Raw genomic sequence first — 20,103 nt, 5'->3', positions numbered from 1 at the left:
CGTGACATCACAGAAAGAGAAATATAGGGTAAAAAAAAACATTCTTTGTAAATATTACTGTGATGTCACAGTAAAAGACATCACAGTAATATTTACAAAGTAAGTTATTTTTTAACCCTATATTTCTCTTTCTGTGATGTCACGAGAAAGAGAAATATAGGGTTAAGAAAAACACTCTTTCTGCCTTTTCTCAGGCTAGGATGAACCGATTTAATTTTTTTTTGCACATTTATACTACATAGGATCTCAGAATTCAATACACCTTCATATTCAAACCGGTGAAGTAGGCCTTTAACTATGAAACATTAATTGCCTTTTTACTTTTCATATCAACTGAAGACCCAAAGTGCCAACTGCTGCTCATACGTTTATATATACAGCTCTGGAAAAAAATTAAGAGACCACTCCAAATGTTCAGTGTCTCTTGGTTTACTCTTTAGAGGCATATGTTTGAGTAAAATGAACAATTTTATTTTATAAAAATATTGTCATTTAGAGCATTTTCAATAAGTAATGTAGAGATAAAAATGTAACAAAAAATCCAGACTGGTCTCTTCATTTTCTCTGGGGTTGTGTATACATATGAATATCTATACTGGAGTGTGTCAGCATGTTTACAGTAGTACATGCAATGCAATACATTGTTTTAGATATGTTTACTCTGAGCTATCACTTCATCAGCTTTAACCTGACTTTGCATACAAGTGGAAATTGTAGACATATGTCATGGCTATTTTAAGATCTTTGGGGTTTTCATAACATTAACACATGCAACATTTCCAGTAGTTGAAAAAAAACAAATGTTGTGCCTTCAGTCGAAAATTTGTCTTAATTTAACAAGCTCACAAATAAACATTGGATCAGACTGTTGCTACGTTGTTGTGTTTCATTTCAACTCTTTATGATATAATTGTGTCTATACTTTAAGGAGGAATTCAAATCATTTGTATTTATGATTTATGATATATGGACAACAATTACCAAGGCAGTCACTGGCAATACAAGCCTTCGTGCTCCGGCTCTTTCAAGTGAAGTAAGCTATATATCACTCAAACAGCCATTTAATCCTATGCATGTCTATCTAGTGCAATTTTTTGTGTATATAAAATTCAAATTGTTTTTTCGTACTTCCATTTATTGTGTTTTTTTCGATCGATCGATCTATCTATCTGTCTGTCTGTCTGTCTGTCTGTCTGTCTATTTATCTATCTATCTATTTATCTATCTATCTATCCATCCATCCATCCATCCATCCATCCTTCTATCCATCTATCCATCTATCCATCTATCTATCAATCCACTCCCCCCCCCCCCCCACCCCCCCTCATCTCTCTCTCTAATATTTCTTGTTGTCATTTTGCCAGAGTGACCTTGCTTTGCGCTGTTTTGACTCCTTGCGCTTGCCGTAGTTGTCAGTTGCGGACTTTTCCCCCTTTCCTCCTCCTCCTTGGGACCCAGCTGAAAAAAGGAGAAGATGTTTGTGTTGGTGTGGCTGTAGTTAGAGCACCTTTATAACTAACAAAAACAAAATGTCTCTGAATGGAGGCGGCGGCAGAGGGTTTTACTTCAACACCGTGCTGTCTTTGGCGCGGTCGTTGGCAGCTCACAGGCAGGCGCCGTTAGAAAAGGTAAGGTGACTGTTGGAGCTAACCAACGACAAGCTAAATAGGCTAATACCTGTCAAAGTCTTTGAATACACTTAAAGGCCTAGGCTTATCTTACGCTGTTTAACCTTGTGTTTTCTGTGTAACTAGTTATAAAACACACTAGACTTTGCTTTTCAATCTGACAATGTACGAATTGTGTTGTTATTTTGTGAGGAAACTGCGCAGGAGACATAGTAGCATTTGTAACTGATTTTAAATGTGGCTAACGACTGCTAACGTTAGCTGTTTACCTCCTGCTGTAGTTAATCTTCACCTAAAGATATTATTATTATATATGTTTAAGAAATGGAAGTTAGGACAAATCATGTTAACCGGACAAATTGCGTGACCCTGAATAAATAAATAAAGAACAATACTGCAGAATAGTGCATCCTCCATACTGTATTTTTTTCTCTCTGAAAATCTATGAATTAAATGTTTTCATATTTGCTCATATTTTCGCTCAACAGTGTGAATTTCATGCATTTAATAATAATGGCGTAAGATGAAATAATAGGGGATGCGTCACCCGATAATAATAATAATATTTAGCCTCTGTAAAGAATACTTTGAATTAACCAAATGGTTTAATCGACACATACTTTATTTTATCCACGTTGACAGAGTCGTTGTGTTGTATTTTTATTTGTGACCACACACACATCTTTCTTGCATTTGAAAATCTAATTTAAACATTAGTCAATTTACAAACAAACAGACTACTCCCTAACTGTTCTACTGTTCCTTTTACTTGTATTTATTTTATGTATTGTGTCGGTATGTGTGTACTTTTGAGATCATTTTTCAAGCGTACTATTCATGTCATAATGGAGAGCACATACATAAGCTGTGATGAGTGATGTTGAAATGTTTTGACACCAAAAATCAATAAAAAATAAATTACACACGCTTAAAAACACATACACAAAAGAACACAAACGAGTTCTACCTTTTAGAAATATCAACATACTGTCTCTCAGCCAACTGTCTCCTCATGCAAAAAGCAGTTCATTGCATTTATTGAGACCTCCACAAAATAATATTACTCATAAAAGTCTTGGTGTCCGTAAATTCACATCCCATCCCCACAAATAATTAAGCAATCTGTGTTCAATTCAATTGTATTGTAGAGCGTAATACTGGGTCGATCAATGTATGTAGCCTATTTCAACTTAACAGCAGCGTTTACGAGTGACGGTTAAGTTGTCAATATGTCTCGCTACAGCAATCAATAGTAAATGTAAACAGTTTAAAACTACGATGAGCAAGGCTTGAGGCAAAACGCGAACCACGTTCATTGTGTGTGTCAGTTCCTTTTTGGTTATTGTATTGCTTTAAGAAAGGGAACTTTAAACAATGTACCACATCGATTGTGTTTCTGCGGTCAAAAATCTAGTCTTAACATCTTTTTATTATTGTTCTCTGTATGAGGTAATACAATTGAGACAATAAAATGAGGCCAGGTGGTATTTCAGTATAAGCTGTAAAAAAAAAAAAAAAAAAAAAAAAAAAAAAAAATAGAGTAAATTATAATTATATATTTAAAAAAATACATAAAAAAAAAATATTACATTTAAAATATAAAATTAAAATAAAGTTGCAATCTCTAGTGTGTTTTGTTCAATGATCTTAATAGGGAACTTAGAGGCAACGGCAAACCCAAAACTGGTAAATCAGGACTATATATAGTATTGTTTAAACAAGGTGGAGGTTCAGGCTCACGTCAATTCAAAAGGGAAGTTGATTATGATGAGGTAGGAACAAGCTTTGACAGGCAGTTTAAATGTCACACAGGGTAAAATGTAGGGTTAGACTTCAGTGAGACCATAAAACACTCTTTCTGCCTTTTCTCAGGCTAGGATGAACCGATTTCTAAAATGTTTACACATTTATACTACATAGAATCTCAGAGTTCAATACACCTTCATATTTTTCCACCGGTGAAGTAGGTCTTTAAGCAATCACCAAAGGTATAGGCAACTACTGTATACAATATGCTGCCTGCTTGAAATAGGTTTTTTAGCTTGCAAAACATGTTAGGAAGGTGTAATTTTTTTTAATTAAATTAAATTCAGTTAAAGTGCATTGATTGAACTTGTGCTGAAACTTATAAGTGTGGTTAACATGGATACGATGTTAATCACCCATGAGGTTTGGATTTGTGTTTAAGGATTATGGCCGGTCACAAGGGAAAATAAGCCAGCTCCAGAAATACCTTAAAAGAGCCTTTTTGTGAAGCCACTAAGAATGAAATTAAAGATGCATTTTACATCAACATAAACTGAGAAAAAAACTGATTAATTCATTTGAGTAAGAGGCAATTTATTATAAAAAAGTGACTTATTTGGTCAAGTGAAAAAAAAAAAAAAAAATATATACTTCAAATTTTTAAAAATAAGTTTTTTGGTTTGGACATTCAGAAATATACAAATAAAAAGCAAAAATATAGAGAAAAAACCCACTGCAGTTAGTATATCATAAAGAGCAGGCAGCAGTAGTTATAACATTATCAGACACATAAGCACAATTGAGATTCAAAATGGGGAAATGTTTGCTTTGCCATATCTTAAACAGGAAGTATAATAGCCTATGATGGAAGAGCTTTAGCGGTAATACATTGTGTTATTGTAAAGGTGGATTGTGTCAGTTTGTAGTTTGTGGAACCTGTAAGATCATAAACAACTCTAAAAGGTTTAGTTCTGCATTTTTATGTCTATGTGAGGTCTTTTATTTTATATTTTTTTATCAGTAAATTGGTTAATCATTAATTTTAGTGTTAAAAAAACGAACATAAAATTGTGAAATAACATTAAAATAATTGCCCAGCCAGAACTTAAAAAGATATCTTCAAAGTGCTGTTTTTTTGTTGTTGAAACCACCAAAATATTCAGTTAAATATCAAATCAAATAATGACAATAAAACAGCAAAACTTCCAATTTTTTCGACCTTTTCTGCATGTTTGGAATCGTGCCAAAGGGCCAATTGATTTTCACTCAAGCGCAACTAATTACTTTTATTGACTAGCTGCTGGAATTCTCGATTTATGTTTGTTTAGCCACTATTTCGTTTTCCTAAATGCCTGAGTAGAAAACCACAGTAATCAGCTTCAAAACACTGGCCTCATTCTTTTACACAATAAGCTCCTTTTAGCCTAACAGCCTTTGGTATTTAATTATGTATTTTATTGGCTTACAATCAAGTCTGTGTGATGGAAGTATCCTACTGGTTCAAATCCAACTTTTTCATTAAACTAATTTTCATTGGGGCGCTCCGGTGGTGTAGTGGATAGAGTGCGTACAATATTGGCTCCGGCCTTCGTTGCAGTGGTCGCGGGTTCAAATCAAACCCGTGGACCTTTACTGTAGGTCATCCCCCCCCTCTCTTTCTTTCTGTTTCCCCATTGTAACTCTGTCCTATCTAATAAAGCTTGAAAATGCCCAAAAAAAAATCTTTAAGAAATAATAATAATAATTTTCACTGTATTTTGCTACCTGTCTATACTGTGTGGCTCTGAAAAAAATCTGCTGTTGTTTATACACAGACTAGGTTCTGTAAACTGGTATGTAAACAAAGGGGGCCTACTGTAGCTAGCAATATGCCCGTTTACAGAGCCTAGGCTGTGTATTAAAACTGGATTTTTTATTTTCAACGCACACACAGTACTGACAGGGGAGGTGACATTGATTTTGGAAAAAAGTTATTTTGTTGACAAGCATTTTCCTGAAATGCTGACTCCACTTTTAATAACAGCTTTGGCTCCGACAAACATAACACTGAAAAGAAAAATACAATGTTCATTTATTTTTCAAGGGCGTGAGTCAGATGACCAGAATACTCCACACAATTATCCTACAGCTCTCTGCTCTTTTATATCAAATCTGAAGACTTTTCTGTTTCCCTTTTTAACCTGTCATTTTTATTTTATTTAAATGTTTTATTTCTATTAATATTTTTTATTCACTCTTCTAATGTATATTCTATACTTCTATGATCACTTTGAATGGGCCTTGCTTGTGTCTGAGTTGAGCTATAGAAATAAACTTGCCTTGCCTTACAGCAATGCAGTTTATAAAACCCTCACTGCATTAAATAACATCAAATGAACTATTGGTCTGACTCCCTCCCTCTGTATAAATCCCTGTTACGTCTCGGTCCTGTAACATTAAGCTAATTAATGCTAACGACAGCTTTGGCTCGATTCCTCATTCACTACTCAGGCCAAAAAAGTCATTATGGCTAATGGGACCAGACATGAGCAATGACGATGGTGCTTAAGCCCAGCTGTGGGGCAAATCTATTATTCACTACTTTTAATTTTAATTTAATTAAATTTGCATAGGTTATAGGCAAACTTACACCTCTTTTTTTTAAGCCATTAAGACCTGAGACCCTTTTAAAACTCCCTTTATACCTTGAGCATTGTATCAAAACAGCCTCCCCAAACCTGAAAAACTGTTTTACTCAATTCTTCATTTCTCAGCCTCTGTAGCAGATGGAGACATGTCATAAAAAACATTAAAATGCTTAACTGTGTTTGTTAAGAAAGGGGGGCCCACCTTAGCTAACAACATGCCTGTTCACAGAGCCTAGGCTTTGTATTAACGCTGGATTTTCTTTCAGCAATAAAAAGAAGAAAAATAATGAAAACTTTTAACTACAGATGTCAAAGGACATGTGTTTTTTTCAAAATGATGTCGTAAACCAAAACGAGCAGACATTGCATCCGGTCTAAATGTGTTAATGTTGGCGGGGTGACTGTGGCTCAGTTGGTAGAGCGGGTTGGCCAATGATCAGAGGGTTGGAGGTTCGATTCCCGCCCTGCCGCTTGTGTCATGGTCATTTGTGTCCATGGTCAAGACACTTCACCCACCTTGCCTGGTGTGAATGTGTATGACTGACTGCTGTATGTTTGAGGTGGTCGGAGGGCCCGCAGGCGCAAAATGGCAGCCACGCTTCCGCCACCGGTATGACTGTGTGTGAATGAATGGAACCTGGAACCCTGTAAAGCGCTTTGAGTGCCTAGAAAAGCGCTATATAAAATCCAATCCATTATACTATGTAAACAGCTGTAGATTTGACCCCTGACGTGTCTATCCTTTATTATTAACAGGTGCAGAAGCTGCAGTGCATGTGCCCCGTAGACTTCAGAGGAGTGTTTCAATTGGACGAGAGGAGGAGAGATGCTGTCATCGCTCTGGGCATATTTCTGGTGGAGTCAGAACTACAGGTGAATATTCTACCTACTCACCACTTTAAAGCTATAGTGGGTAACTTCTGTCGCCCCCCCCCCCCCGTGAGTAATTCTGAGTAATAACAACAACACTGTCTGTCGGTGCATCTAACATGAGGTAAAGCCTTCAGTGATGGCGCATGGATGTTATACCTTCTGCTGTACTGTACGTCCAGGTTTTTTTCTTAGCAGTAGAATCAACAACTGAAACATTTCTTGGGCTCTTTTTGAGGATTTTTCTGAGCTCCTGCACCAGTGTCGGGGGGGGTGGGGGGGGGGGGGGGGGGGACACCAGTTTTTGAACGCTGCCATACTGAGAAATACAGAGAGAGTTTTGTGGAGCTGATAGGCTTAATCAAACTCTGTGTCAACTCGTTTGGCGTTGGCTTGAATGTAACCGACATTCATTTTATGTGTTGCAGCACAAAGATGCGATCGTGCCGTACCTGCTGGGCTTGCTCAAAGGACTTCCTAAAGTCCAGTGGATTGAGGAAAGCTCAGAACGCAAAGGAAGGGGTAACTACAACTACTAATAACTTTGTAACAGTATTAAAAAATAGCCAAAATTCGGATTAATATCAAAAAACAATATTGAAAGTTATCATAATATTCTATTGTATAACTTTAGAGTTGTGTGATATTAATTTAGGGCTGTTTTATAATATGTGGTGAATTTTTTTTGTCTTTCAGAGATCCTTCCAGTCGCGGAGAACTTCAGCTTTTCTCTTGTAACACTACTGTCGGACGTCGCTCAACGGGACGAGACCTTACGAGGACAGGTGTGTGTGTGTCTGTGTGTGTGTGTGTGTGTGTCTGTGTCTGTGTGTGTCTGTGTGTGTCTGTGTGTGTGTGTGTGTGTGTGTGTGTGTGTGTGTGTGTGTGTGTGTGTGTGTGTGTGTGTGTGTGTGTGTGTGTGTGTGTGTGTGTGTGTGTGTGTGTGTGTGTGTGTGTGTGTGTGTGTGTGTGTGTTTTTGTATTTGTGAAGAGACTGTAGTATACGAAATTTGGGGTTAATATCTCTTCCCCAAACATTTTAAGATTAAGCTGAAGATAAAAAGATTTTGACAGTTTAATTTAGACTAATTGAATGTATGATTTTGAGTATGTTGTGATTTTCTCCTGTGTGTGTGTGTGTGTGTGTGTGTGTGTGTGTGTGTGTGTGTGTGTGTGTGTGTGTGTGTGTGTGTGTGTGTGTGTGTGTGTGTGTGTGTGTGTGTGTGTGTGTGTGTGTGTGTGTGTGTGTGTGTGTGTGTGTGTGTGTGTGTGTGTGTGTGTGTGTGTGTAAAATGAGTTTGACAGTTTAATTTAGACAAATGTTATGTTGTGATTTTCTCAGATCCTGGAAGCCATCATGGACATCATGCATGTGCTGCAAGATATCTGCAATTGTCCCGATGCTCATGATAAAGGTAACAGCATAACACACTTAAATTCAATTAATTCTTTCTATTTGTATGGGTGCATTTGTGTGTAATTGGTATGTTTGTTTTATACATTTCAAGGGCTATAGACTTTCTATTTTTCTAAACTGATTTTAAATAAAATTCTGCTTTTTATTCAACTGTGAGCCTGAATTTGATCAACTAAAACCCATATTTTTTTATCTGCCCTACTAACTTTTTTAATTTTCTTGTCTTTTAGATAAAAAATTACAATGTCCTCAAAAGAAATTTAACAATTTGCCTGCCTGTTTTCTCTCTTCATTTTCATAATCTCTTAAAAGCAATTTCAATATTTACCTAAGTCTAATCTTGATGTATTTGTATGCCCTTGTAAAGCACTTTGAATGGCCTTGTATCTGAATTGTAGACACAAAATAAACTTGCCTTGCCCTCTATACAGTGGCTTAGAGCCCCACGGAAATAGGTTATATAGTTCTGTTTCATATTTTTCATTCGCTTTTCTAATGTCTATTCTATACTTTATATATTCCATGCCCCTGTAAAGCACTTTGAATTGCCTTGTGTCTGAATTGTGCTATATAAATAAACTTGCCTTGCCTTGCTTTACAGAAGCTATAGAAACAGAACTAAACAGTGACATTTCAGCTTTTAATCTTGATGAATTTTTATGCCCCTGTAAAGCACTTTGAATGGCCTTGTGTCTGAATTGTAGACACAAAATAAACCTTGCCTTGCCTAACCTTCTCTAACCCATTTATCCCTGTCTGGTGGGTTATAGCCCCACGGTTAAAATCCTGTTTCATATTAATCACTCGCTTTTCTAATGTCTATTCTATACTTGATGTAATTCATGCCCCTGTAAATTGCCTTGTATCTGAATTGTGGCTATATAAATAAACTTGCCTTGCCCAACCTTCTCTAACCCATTTCTCCCCCCCGTCCAGAATACCTGTGTCGTTACACTGTGCCCACGTTGCTGGGAGTGTCCCGGGCGTTTGGTCGTTATAGTAACACTGAGGAGCCGTTGCTAAGTAAACTGTTCCCCCGCCCGGCCGCCCCTCTGCTGCCCAGCGGAGACGACAGCGACGCCGTTCACCGACGCTCCTTCAACGACTTCCGCTCCATCCTGCCCAGCTCTCTGCTCACTGCCTGCCAGGGAGACACGCTCAAACGCAAGACCTCCTCCATACCCAGTGTGTCACAACAGGTAGGCAGGGAAAAACTTATACTGTATATGTAATGTATACTAATAAACTTAGCTAACCCATCAGCGGCTGTATATTGTCACAAATACTACAGTACACGCTCAAACGCAAGACCTCCTCCATACCCAGTGTCTCACAACAGGTAGGCAGGGAAAAACTTATACTGTATGTATACTAATAAACTTAGCTATCCCATCAGCGGCTATATATTGTCACAAATACTACAGTACACACTCAAACTCAAGACCTCATCCATACCGAGTGTCTCACAACAGGTAGGCAGGGAAAAGCTTATACTGTATATGTAATGTATACTAATAAACTTAGCTATCCCATCAGCGGCTATATATTGTCACAAATACTACAGTACACACTCAAACTCAAGACCTCCTCCATACCCAGTGTCTCACAACAGGTAGGCAGGGAAAAACTTATACTGTATATGTATACTAATAAACTTAGCTAACCCATCAGCGGCTGTATATTGTCACAAATACTACAGTACACACTCAAACTCAAGACCTCCTCCATACCCAGTGTGTCACAACAGGTAGGCAGGGAAAAAACGTATACTGTATATGTATACCGTAATTTTCGGACTATAAGCCGCGACTTTTTCCCCATTTTTCGACCCTGTTATTACACAGCACAGTATATGTTCTAAATGGTAACACTTGAATACGTTATGCAAATATGCAACTTGTTTGTTGAAATGTTAATAAATGGGAGCTTCCTCAAGCAGCCATCTCTTTCCAGACTATCCCCTCTGTGCACAAACTCTTACATATGGTAATTAAACGTTAAAACACCTGCGGCTTATAGTCCAGAGCGGCTTATAGTGCGGAAAATACGGTACTAATAAACTTAGCTAACCCATCAGCGGCTATATATTGTCATAAATACTACAGTACACACTCAAACTCAAGACCTCCTCCATTACCAGTGCATCACAACAGGTAGGCAGGAAGAACTTATATATGTATACTAATAAAAACTTGTATATATTATTATTATATAAGTCTGGAAAAGTTGTATACAAAGAAATGCTGAATGTCGAGTCACAAACGCTGTTTTTTGAAATGACTTTTCTTATGTATTCACTGATTTAAAAAAAAATGTATCACGGTACCCGCGGGGTCTTAAAAGCATTCAAGGAACCAAGGATTCGATTCAATATTCCCAAAATAAGGCCCTTTTAAAGTATAGAATTTCACTGTCTTCGTCTTACATTTTTACCTTGGGTTTCCTTTGGACGTACCCTGATAGAAGGATAATACGAAGAAATGTTGACAAACCTTCCCTGTTCAACACTGTGTTTCAACCAGATTTTCTCTGTGTTTTCAGGCCAGTCCAGAGAGAGCCTGTATGACGCCCAGCTCACCTGCTGATCCCTCTGTTCAGTACTTTGAAGGTAAAAGCAGTCAACTTTAATATCTGGGTTTCCTTCACCATGCTTTTATGCACATTTTAGGCAATATCCCTTGTTGCAGCTGACCCGGGTTTGACTCCAACTCAGGCTGTTTACTGCATGTCTTTCCCCTCTCTCTCTCCCTATTTCAACTCTGTGCTTTAAACCATCTAATAAAGGTGAAAACACACACAAAAAAAAAAAAATTAAAATTAACTCCCAATTTGACCATTAACTCTTTTTCGCACAAGTCATAAAGCCTTAAAACATTTCCAGAATTATTTTTAATTTAATTTTTAATTTTTTAATTTTCCTTTTGGCATTTCGATCACCCTTTTCTGTTGCAATACTTCAAAATGTGCATAAAAGCAAGGTGATGGAACACAAGCTAGTGACTGTCTAAGGAACATGCTTTAGATAACCCCTTGTTGCAGCTGACCCGGGTTTGACTCCAACTCAGGCATGTCTTTCCCCTCTCTCTCTCCCTATTTCAACTCTGTGCTTAAAACCATCTAATAAAAAAATTAAAATAGATAACCCCCTGTCTCCCTCTCTCTCTGCAGGCTCCTATCTCCCTGACGGCAGTGCAGTGGACCCAGACTATTACTTCTCTACTATCAGCTCCAGTTTCTCTGTGTCTCCTCTGTTCACTGGCAGCAGCACCGGAGAGTTTCACGTCCCGCTGGATATGTTAAGGCAGCTGCTACAGATGGTTAGTAGCCACTTTTGGGGCGACTGTGGCTCAGGTGGTAGAGCGGGTCGGCCAATGATCGAAGGGTTGTCGGTTCGATCCTCAAGCTGCTATCGGTGTATGAATGTGTGTGTGTGTGTGTGAATGGTAACGTGTAAATGGGAACAGGTCTACCTTGCAAAAGAGTCTCCGGTCTCAATGGAATTTATCTGTATAAATAAAGGTTAAAAAAATAGTATATAGAATAGTATAAATGCATTTAAAGGTGGAGTCAACGATTGTGGAGAACGCTTGTTGTCAAAATCAGTAAATATCTCCTCATGTTCTGCTACCTGTCTGTACTGTGTGTGCGCTGGAAAAAAAATCAGTTGTTGATACACAGTCAAGGCTCAGTAAATGGGTATTTTGCTAGCGATGGTGGGCCTCCTTTTTTTTACATACCAGTTTAGTAGAGAAGTAAAAATGTCATAGTACAATGCAGCTGCCTGTTTTACTGTATAGTGTACATGTGCCAATACATTTCTTGAAATATGCTGATTTGATGTATTTGATTCTCTCCAATAGGTTGAACAGTTGGTCTCTGACTCGTTTCTGAAATCACTGGATGAATCCTTGGCTGAACTTTTAGAGGTAAGAAAGACCCTTAAAACCACCACAGATTTCACTCACTCACTCACTCACTCACTCACTCACTCACTGACTCACTCACGCACTCACTCACTCACTCACTCACTCACTCACTCACTCACTCACTCACTCACTCACTCACTCACTCACTCACTCACTCACTCACTCACTCACTCACTCACTCACTCACTCACTCACTCACTCACTCAGAAAAAGAAAAAAAGTTTGATCTTAGATTTTTTTGGTTTATTGATTATATTTTCTGCCTCTTTCTCTTGTAGTTGAATCCTGGTCTTCACCTCTACTACAAAACCTTCAGTGACCCGCTGTATGTGGCCATATTTAAAATGCTGAGAGACATGCTGTACAATTTAAAAGGTAAGCGTACAGATTGCAGCTTCAAATACTTTGTAAAAAAAAAAAAATGACATGCAGTGATCGTTTGTTTATGTAGTAGCAGGTTGTATTGAGTTACATTGTGATGCGTTCAAGTGCTGTTCAGTAAAAATTTGTATTTGGCAAAGGTAAGGTCATCGTGATTAGTTCAATGTAATCTGGTAAAATGTAGTGTTAGGTTAGGCCAGAAATTAAAAATAAATAGGCTACAGTTGAAGTAGAAATAGGTTTTTTTTCCCGAAAGTAATACCGTTACAATTTGGGGAAAATGTAAAGGTATCAAAAATTGCGCTTGTGGTGTAGTGCCCGCCTCAGTCCTCTTCACAGCAGACCCCGAGTTAGAATCCAGCCCGTGGTCGTTCTCTGCATGTCATTCCATGCCCCCTCTCATGCCCCCCATTTCATCTCTGCCTCTCCACACTAACAACTAAACCTTTTCAAAATGCCCCCAAAAAAATAATCTTTAAAAAAACACAAAGATTATTTTCTGTGTTTACCCCCAGACCTGCAGACCGACTACGTGAAGGAGGTGCATGACTTTGTGTTGGAGCAGTTCAGCAGCAGCCAGTCGGAGCTACAGAGGATCCTTCACGACGTGGAGTATCTCCAGAGCGAACTGAGTCCTCTCAAGCTGCGCTGTCAGGCCAACGCAGCCTGTGTCGACCTCATGGTGTGGGCGGTCACTGAAGAGCAGGGTGAGAAATATAAGCTCATTTAGACGAGGAATATATAAGTGCATCTAAAAAAATAATTATAATATCATGAATTTTTTATTTTTTTTTATCATTCAAAAAGACTTAGACTTTCATAAAATCTAGATTCATTAGTGAAATATGTCAGGCTTTTTTATCTGACATAAAATCGTTTTGCTGGCATCAATATACAGCATCTCACGATTTTAGAATATAACACAAAAAAATAATATTTTAGTATATTAAGATACTGGATTTTGGATTTCCATGAGCTGTAAGCCCTAGTCATCAATATTAAAACTAAAGAAAGGTTTGAAATATTCCACTTTATGTGTAAAATAAATGAACTTTTCAAGTATATTCACATTTTTTTTAGATGCACCTGTAGTAATGTGTCTTAGAGGTAAACTCATTCTGATATATATATATATATTTCTCTATTGTTTCCCCATCCACCAGGAGCTGAGAACCTTTGCACCAAACTGTCCGAGAAGCTTCAGTCCAAGACGTCCAGTAAAGTCATCATCGCCCACATGCCGCTGCTCATCTGCTGCTTACAGGTAACTGCTTGTATTCAAACTACTAAGGGCGCACTCACTCTTGTTCCAGTTGATACATGCTCCTCCACTGCCGGGGAACAGTCTCATATAAATTGATGACAGGAAGCCCGCTGTGCTCGCACTTTGGGCTTCTAGTACCGTGCTGAAGCTCGCCTCTTCAAATCACACCAGGCCCACGGTGGTAAAAGCAACTAGACTTAAACTATCAATTGTGCTTGGGCACTGTACGAATGCCTAATGTGAGGGTGCACTGAGTAAGTTTGAACTCACAAAAGGCGTGTGTGTGTGTGTGTGTGTGTGTGTGTGTGTCTCTTCAGGGCCTGGGTCGTCTGTGTGAGCGTTTCCCTGTGGTCGCCCACTCTGTCACTACGTCACTGAGGGATTTCTTGGTGGTTCCTTCTCCTGTTCTGGTGAAGCTGTACAAATACCACAGCCAGTACACTCCAGGTAACAACACTGCACTTAATCAGCATTCCATATTGCAGAGTATTACTACTAGGGCTGTCAATCAATCAAACTATTTAATTCCATGTTTGTCCAAAGTTTACTCATGATTAATTGCAAATGTATCGGCTCGGTGGCGTTAAAAGGAATTTAACTTTGCCCTTTTATTTTGTTGTTTTTTATTTAGTTTTATGTTTATTCTATTTATTTACTTATTGCATGTCTTGCTCTTTGTTTTATGTTTACACTTTGAATCTATGATTATGATGTATCTATGTACACAATTTTTTTTCAAATTAAGTAAAAAAGTTTAAAAAAAAAAAGCGATTTGACGGCCCTAATTATTACATTATACAGTTCTACGTCTTCTTACCAAATTCCATTCCATTCCTTTCAGCCGGTGGCGACATCAAGATCCACGTGACCAACGAACATTCCCAGTCGACTCTGAGCACCAGCCAGAACAAGAAGAGCCAGACCTCCATGTACGAGCAACTCAGGGACATCTCCATAGACAACATCTGCAGGTCAATAACACACACACGCACACGCACACACACACATGCACGCAAGCACATACACACACAGACACTAACTCACTCACTCACTCACTCACACACACACACACTCACTCACTCACTCACTCACTCACTCACTCACAGACACACACACTCACTCACTCACTCACTCACTCACTCACTCACTCACTCACTCACTCACAGACACACTCACTCACTCACTCACTCACTCACTCACTCACTCACTCACTCACTCACTCACTCACTCACTCACTCACTCACTCACTCACTCACTCACAGACACACACACTCACTCACTCTCTCTCTCACACACACACACTCACTCACTCACTCTCTCTCTCACAGACACACACACTCACTCACTCACTCTCTCTCTCACACACACACACACACTCACTCACTTACTCACTCTCTCTCACACACTCACTCACTCACTCTCTCACTCACTCACTCACTCACTCACTCACTCACTCACTCACTCACTCACTCACTCACTCACTCACTCACTCACTCACAGACACACACACTCACTCACTCACTCACTCACAGACACACACACTCACTCACTCACTCACTCACTCACTCACTCACTCACTCACTCACTCACTCACTCACTCACTCACTCACTCACTCACTCACTCACTCACACACTCACTCACTCACTCACTCACTCTCTCTCTCACACACACACACTAGCCTTTTCTCCCTACTTATTCATCCACGTACCTCCGCACTTATTATGCTATACTTGTGTATGGCTGTCTGTGCTCTCACTCATTGCATATCTTTGTTCGGTCTTTAATGGTATTTTATCTCTTTTAAAGCTGGGGTAGATGATTTCTGATTGGTCAAAGTTAACATGAGCTGACACTTTGACCAATTAGAGCAAGGCTCCGATTCTCTGTTCTTATTGGCTGTTGGGACTGTCCATTCACTTTGGCACGACTTTGTTGGTGTAGAGGGTGTCAGGGAGGGACCATAGGGGAGGGACCAAAGAGAATAAGTGGAGCGGTTGAGGTATTTGGATTCGAATCTCTATCCCAACTGCCATTTTCTCCCCAAATCCTCCACCCCAGCTTTAAGTGGCTTTTGTCGCATGTTGCTTATCAGGCCGCCATTGTGAATAAGAATGTGTTCTTAATGACTTGCCTGGAGAAAGAAATGTGAATACATTTTATTTTTTTTTAATTGTACAGAATATGCACACACATTATTATCACCATAGCCTTTACATCCATATCTCCGTCTGTCCTCAGATGCCTGAAAGCCGGACTGACGATGGATAATGTCATTGTTGAAGCTTTTCTGGCCAGTCTGTCCAACCGTCTCTACATCTACCAGGAGAATGACAAGTGAGTCAAGCATCATATTACCCTGACCCCCTGTCTGCACCGAGAGCGTCTCGGATGTGTTTTTTTACGTGCGTGAGAAAATACTCTAATGTTTATCAATGCTGTCTCCACCAGCCCCGTGAGGCACATGCTTCAGCTGCCCCTCACACGTGTAAACGCGACCTGGATGTTTTTTTTAACTATAAGTCTAATTTATTTTCGTAATGCGCTGACAAGAAGGGACTGTTACAGACGATGTACCATTCAATCTAGCGTTAATGTGGCACACTCACAAGACACTTGCGATGGAGACAGGGTCAAAAAATGTAAACAAAATGCAGTTTCTCACCAGCGCATTCAGTGTTAAAATGCATTTGAGGGTGTATTTAAACACTTTACCCTCTCCTTTCTGTCCAGGGATGCTCACCTGATCCCAGACCACACTATCAGAGCGTTGGGTCACATAGCTGTTGCTTTGCGGGACACACCCAGAGTCATGGAGCCCATTCTACAGATCCTACAGCAGAAGTTCTGTCAGCCTCCGTCACAACTAGATGTTCTCATTGTGGACCAGCTCGGCTGCATGGTCATCACAGGCAACGTAAGGGTTAATACCTCTGACTTCTATACTATATTTGTGTGTGTTTGTATGTCTTTTAAATAGACCTTGACTCTCTTCAATAGAGCAAAATATATAGATAATATAGTTTATTATTTCACCCTTCTAATACACAATTTGGCTCACAAATGACCCATGTGTGTAAGTGTGATTTAAAGACATATTTTGATAATAATGTTGTTAATTGTTGAAATTATTCATGAATATTGGGTTTTATTTCCTAGCAGATTTTGTAGAAAGTAATTATAATATCCATAAGTACATTTAATTTAGTGCATAATAGCTGAAAAAGATTTTTTGAATTATTATTTTTCCCTTAGAAAGGGTCTCATATATGTCCATATTTCTGCATATTTTGGACCAAGGCCTAGTGCCGCCATCTTGAAAGTGTCATAGTTGGAATGTCATCAGGTGCATTGTTTAAAATGTAGAATTGTTCTTGTCCTTGAAGGCCACTGTAGCTTCTGTTATTATTCGAAAGGGTTGGGGTTACCCAGGGAGTGTTGCATTCTAGAACTTTATAGAACTTTCTTGATGATGTCATATTACACACTGCACCTTTAAATGATAAAATATTTTATTTCAAAAACATAGCAAATATACACTTGGCCATGAATTAAATATCACGTGAAATGAATGCAGGTCACTATGCAAATCATTAAGAAAGTTCAAATAACTCTTTAAAAATAACCTTTAAATAACACTCTAACGTCCTAACTTTTCTTTTCCTTCCCCGTAGCAATACATCTACCAGGAAGTGTGGAATTTGTTCCAGCAGATCAGCGTCAAAGCCAGTTCCATGGTTTACTCCAACAAAGACTACAAGGACCACGGATACAGGTGACCGCCATCTTGAATAACGGAGACTATGCTACTCCTCAGATAACAGCCACTCACTCACTCAATTACCTATGATAAAATACATTGCCTTGGATAAAAAGAGGATACAGTCGGGGCGCCCTTAGCTCAGTTGGTAGGGCGTCCCCCCCCCATGGGCCTCGCCCAGCAGGGGACCAGGGTTCGATTCCAGCCCGCGGTCGTTCTCTGCATGTCACTCCCCTCTCTGAAAAAGAAAAAAAAGAGGATACAGTCTATTCTAGTCATTAAATCATAATTTCTTCCCCTGTGTGTAGACATTGTTCCCTGGCACGCACACACTGACTGACTGACTGACTGACTCACTCACTCACTCACTCACTCACTCACTCACTCACTCACTCACTCACTCACTCACTTATACTTATTTCCCTGTGTGTAGACATTTTTCCCTGGCTCGCACTCACTCACTCACTCAGTCACTCACTGACTCACTCAGTCACTCACTCACTCACTCAGTCACTCACTCACTCACTCACTCACTCACTCACTCACTCACTCACTCACTCACTCACTCACTCACTCACTTATACTTATTTCCCTGTGTGTAGACATTTTTCCCTGGCACTCACTCACTCACTCACTCACTCACTCACTCACTCACTCACTCACTCACTCACTCACTCACTCACTCACTCACTCACTCACTCACTCACTCACTCACTCACTCACTCACTCACTCACTCACTCACTTATATTTCTTCCCCTGTGTGTAGGCATTGTTCCCTGGCTGTGATAAACGCTCTGGGAAACATAGCAGCGAACCTTCAAGCGGAGCAGATGGTTGACGAGCTGCTGGTGAATCTGCTGGAGCTGTTTGTTCAACTGGGTTTAGAGGGGAAGAGAGCCAGCGAGAGGTCCTCAGACAAGGGCCCCACTCTGAAGGTATGAAACACACATACAGACAGACACACACACACACATGCACGTATGATGCTCAGACACACTCACACTCACTCACACACACACACACATGCACGTATGATGCGCAGACACACACTCACACACACACATGCACGTATGATGCGCAGACACACACTCACACTCACAGGCACACAGACACACTCACACATACACACGATGCACTCACTCACACACACAGGCTCACACACATACGGAGAACTCACTCACTCACTCACTCACTCACTCACTCACTCACTCACTCACTCACTCACTCACTCACTCACTCACACACACACATACACAAACACAAACACAAACACACGCTCGCACTCACACACTAAACATAAACCTAATTCATACCTGAACCCTAAAACCTAGTGTTAACCCTCAAACAGCCCTTTAAAGGTCTGTCCCAAAGTGAGAACATTTCCTCACTTTCCAAAAATGTCCTCACTCCTGAGGGCTACAACTCAAATTGGTTCTCACAAAAATATTTGTACACACACACACACACACACACACACACACTGTAGCAATGAACTGCAGTATTGGCACAGAAGGGGTGCTATGAGAATAAATCAAAAAAGCTACGGTAGATCAGCAGACAAGTTTTTTGCTGACTCAACTTTTGCTGCATTGCGCTGAACATATTTTACAGTGTGGACACATAACTTCTCAAAGTGCCAAGATAGAAGGGAAACATATTGGTGCCAGAGAGAGTCATGGTGGCCTTCAGGGTTTAAAGCACTGACCATGACAAGGTTTATAGAGCTGTGAAATGTAGGAGTATATATAGACACATATATAGTAAATCATCCGCTCACCTTTTAACATATTTATGATAGGGACATTCAATTAAAGATACAGACAGCAGAAAAGGCTTGGATGGAAAGAGAGAGAGAGGGGGGGGCGGGTGGGGGAGAGGGTGTAACATGCAATATCGAAGTTTTATTTAAATTTTTTCAACAAAGCGCTATTGTCAAGCTGAAATCGGTCAAACAGGGTTTAAGGGGTTCAACTATGCTTGAATTAAAACGAAAGAGAGCTTGAGAAAGTCCTGACAACCTGATCCCTTTTTATAGACACTGTCTGTACATAACAAGAACGCACATTTTTTTTAGACCATTATCTCTGCACATTGCAAATGTTCTTTATACTTCCTACTCCTACTGTGGTCATATCAAATATAAAAATGTCCGTAATTATCAGATATCAGGTTCAGGTTCAGGTTCAGGTTACTTTACTCATACCCGTAGGTAAACTTGTGTTGCAGTTTAAAAAGTGAGCTTCCGTCACACAGTTAGGACATAACATAGACACAAACACAAATGGGACAGTTACATACAGTAGGTAAAACAATTAAATATTTTAGTGTGTGTGTGTGTGCATGTAATATAAAGTTTTATTTAGAAAAATTACACAAATTGTCAGACTCAGCCCCTCAATACTAACCAGTGAAAAGTATGTAGTGAGGTTTAAGATGCTGTTTAATGATTCAATAAGAACTTTATTTGAACTCGAATCTCCTCTCC

The 20,103-nt window shown here is 39.4% G+C and overlaps 1 protein-coding gene across 1 annotated transcript in view; it reads left to right on the top strand.

The window, feature by feature from the left end:
• The first annotated feature begins 1,503 nt into the window (after nt 1-1,503).
• Nucleotides 1,504-20,103, top strand: part of pi4kaa (phosphatidylinositol 4-kinase, catalytic, alpha a) — a 55,855-nt gene continuing 37,255 nt past the window's right edge. The window contains 18 exon segments of the mRNA XM_080046836.1: nt 1,504-1,628; nt 6,758-6,874; nt 7,300-7,393; nt 7,568-7,656; nt 8,214-8,286; nt 9,225-9,487; nt 10,830-10,896; nt 11,457-11,605; nt 12,149-12,214; nt 12,493-12,589; nt 13,111-13,302; nt 13,759-13,859; nt 14,177-14,306; nt 14,701-14,830; nt 16,099-16,194; nt 16,591-16,774; nt 17,532-17,632; nt 18,385-18,553. Coding sequence (XP_079902962.1) covers nt 1,530-1,628; nt 6,758-6,874; nt 7,300-7,393; nt 7,568-7,656; nt 8,214-8,286; nt 9,225-9,487; nt 10,830-10,896; nt 11,457-11,605; nt 12,149-12,214; nt 12,493-12,589; nt 13,111-13,302; nt 13,759-13,859; nt 14,177-14,306; nt 14,701-14,830; nt 16,099-16,194; nt 16,591-16,774; nt 17,532-17,632; nt 18,385-18,553 — 2,217 coding nt within the window. The 5' untranslated portion in view covers nt 1,504-1,529.

Source organism: Ammodytes marinus (genome assembly GCF_949987685.1).
Source record: "Ammodytes marinus genome assembly, chromosome: 18".
In the NCBI taxonomy this organism is placed as follows: domain Eukaryota; kingdom Metazoa; phylum Chordata; class Actinopteri; order Uranoscopiformes; family Ammodytidae; genus Ammodytes; species Ammodytes marinus.
The sequence above is the reverse complement of the archived record's forward strand: the minus strand, read 5'-3'. Positions and strand labels throughout refer to the sequence as shown.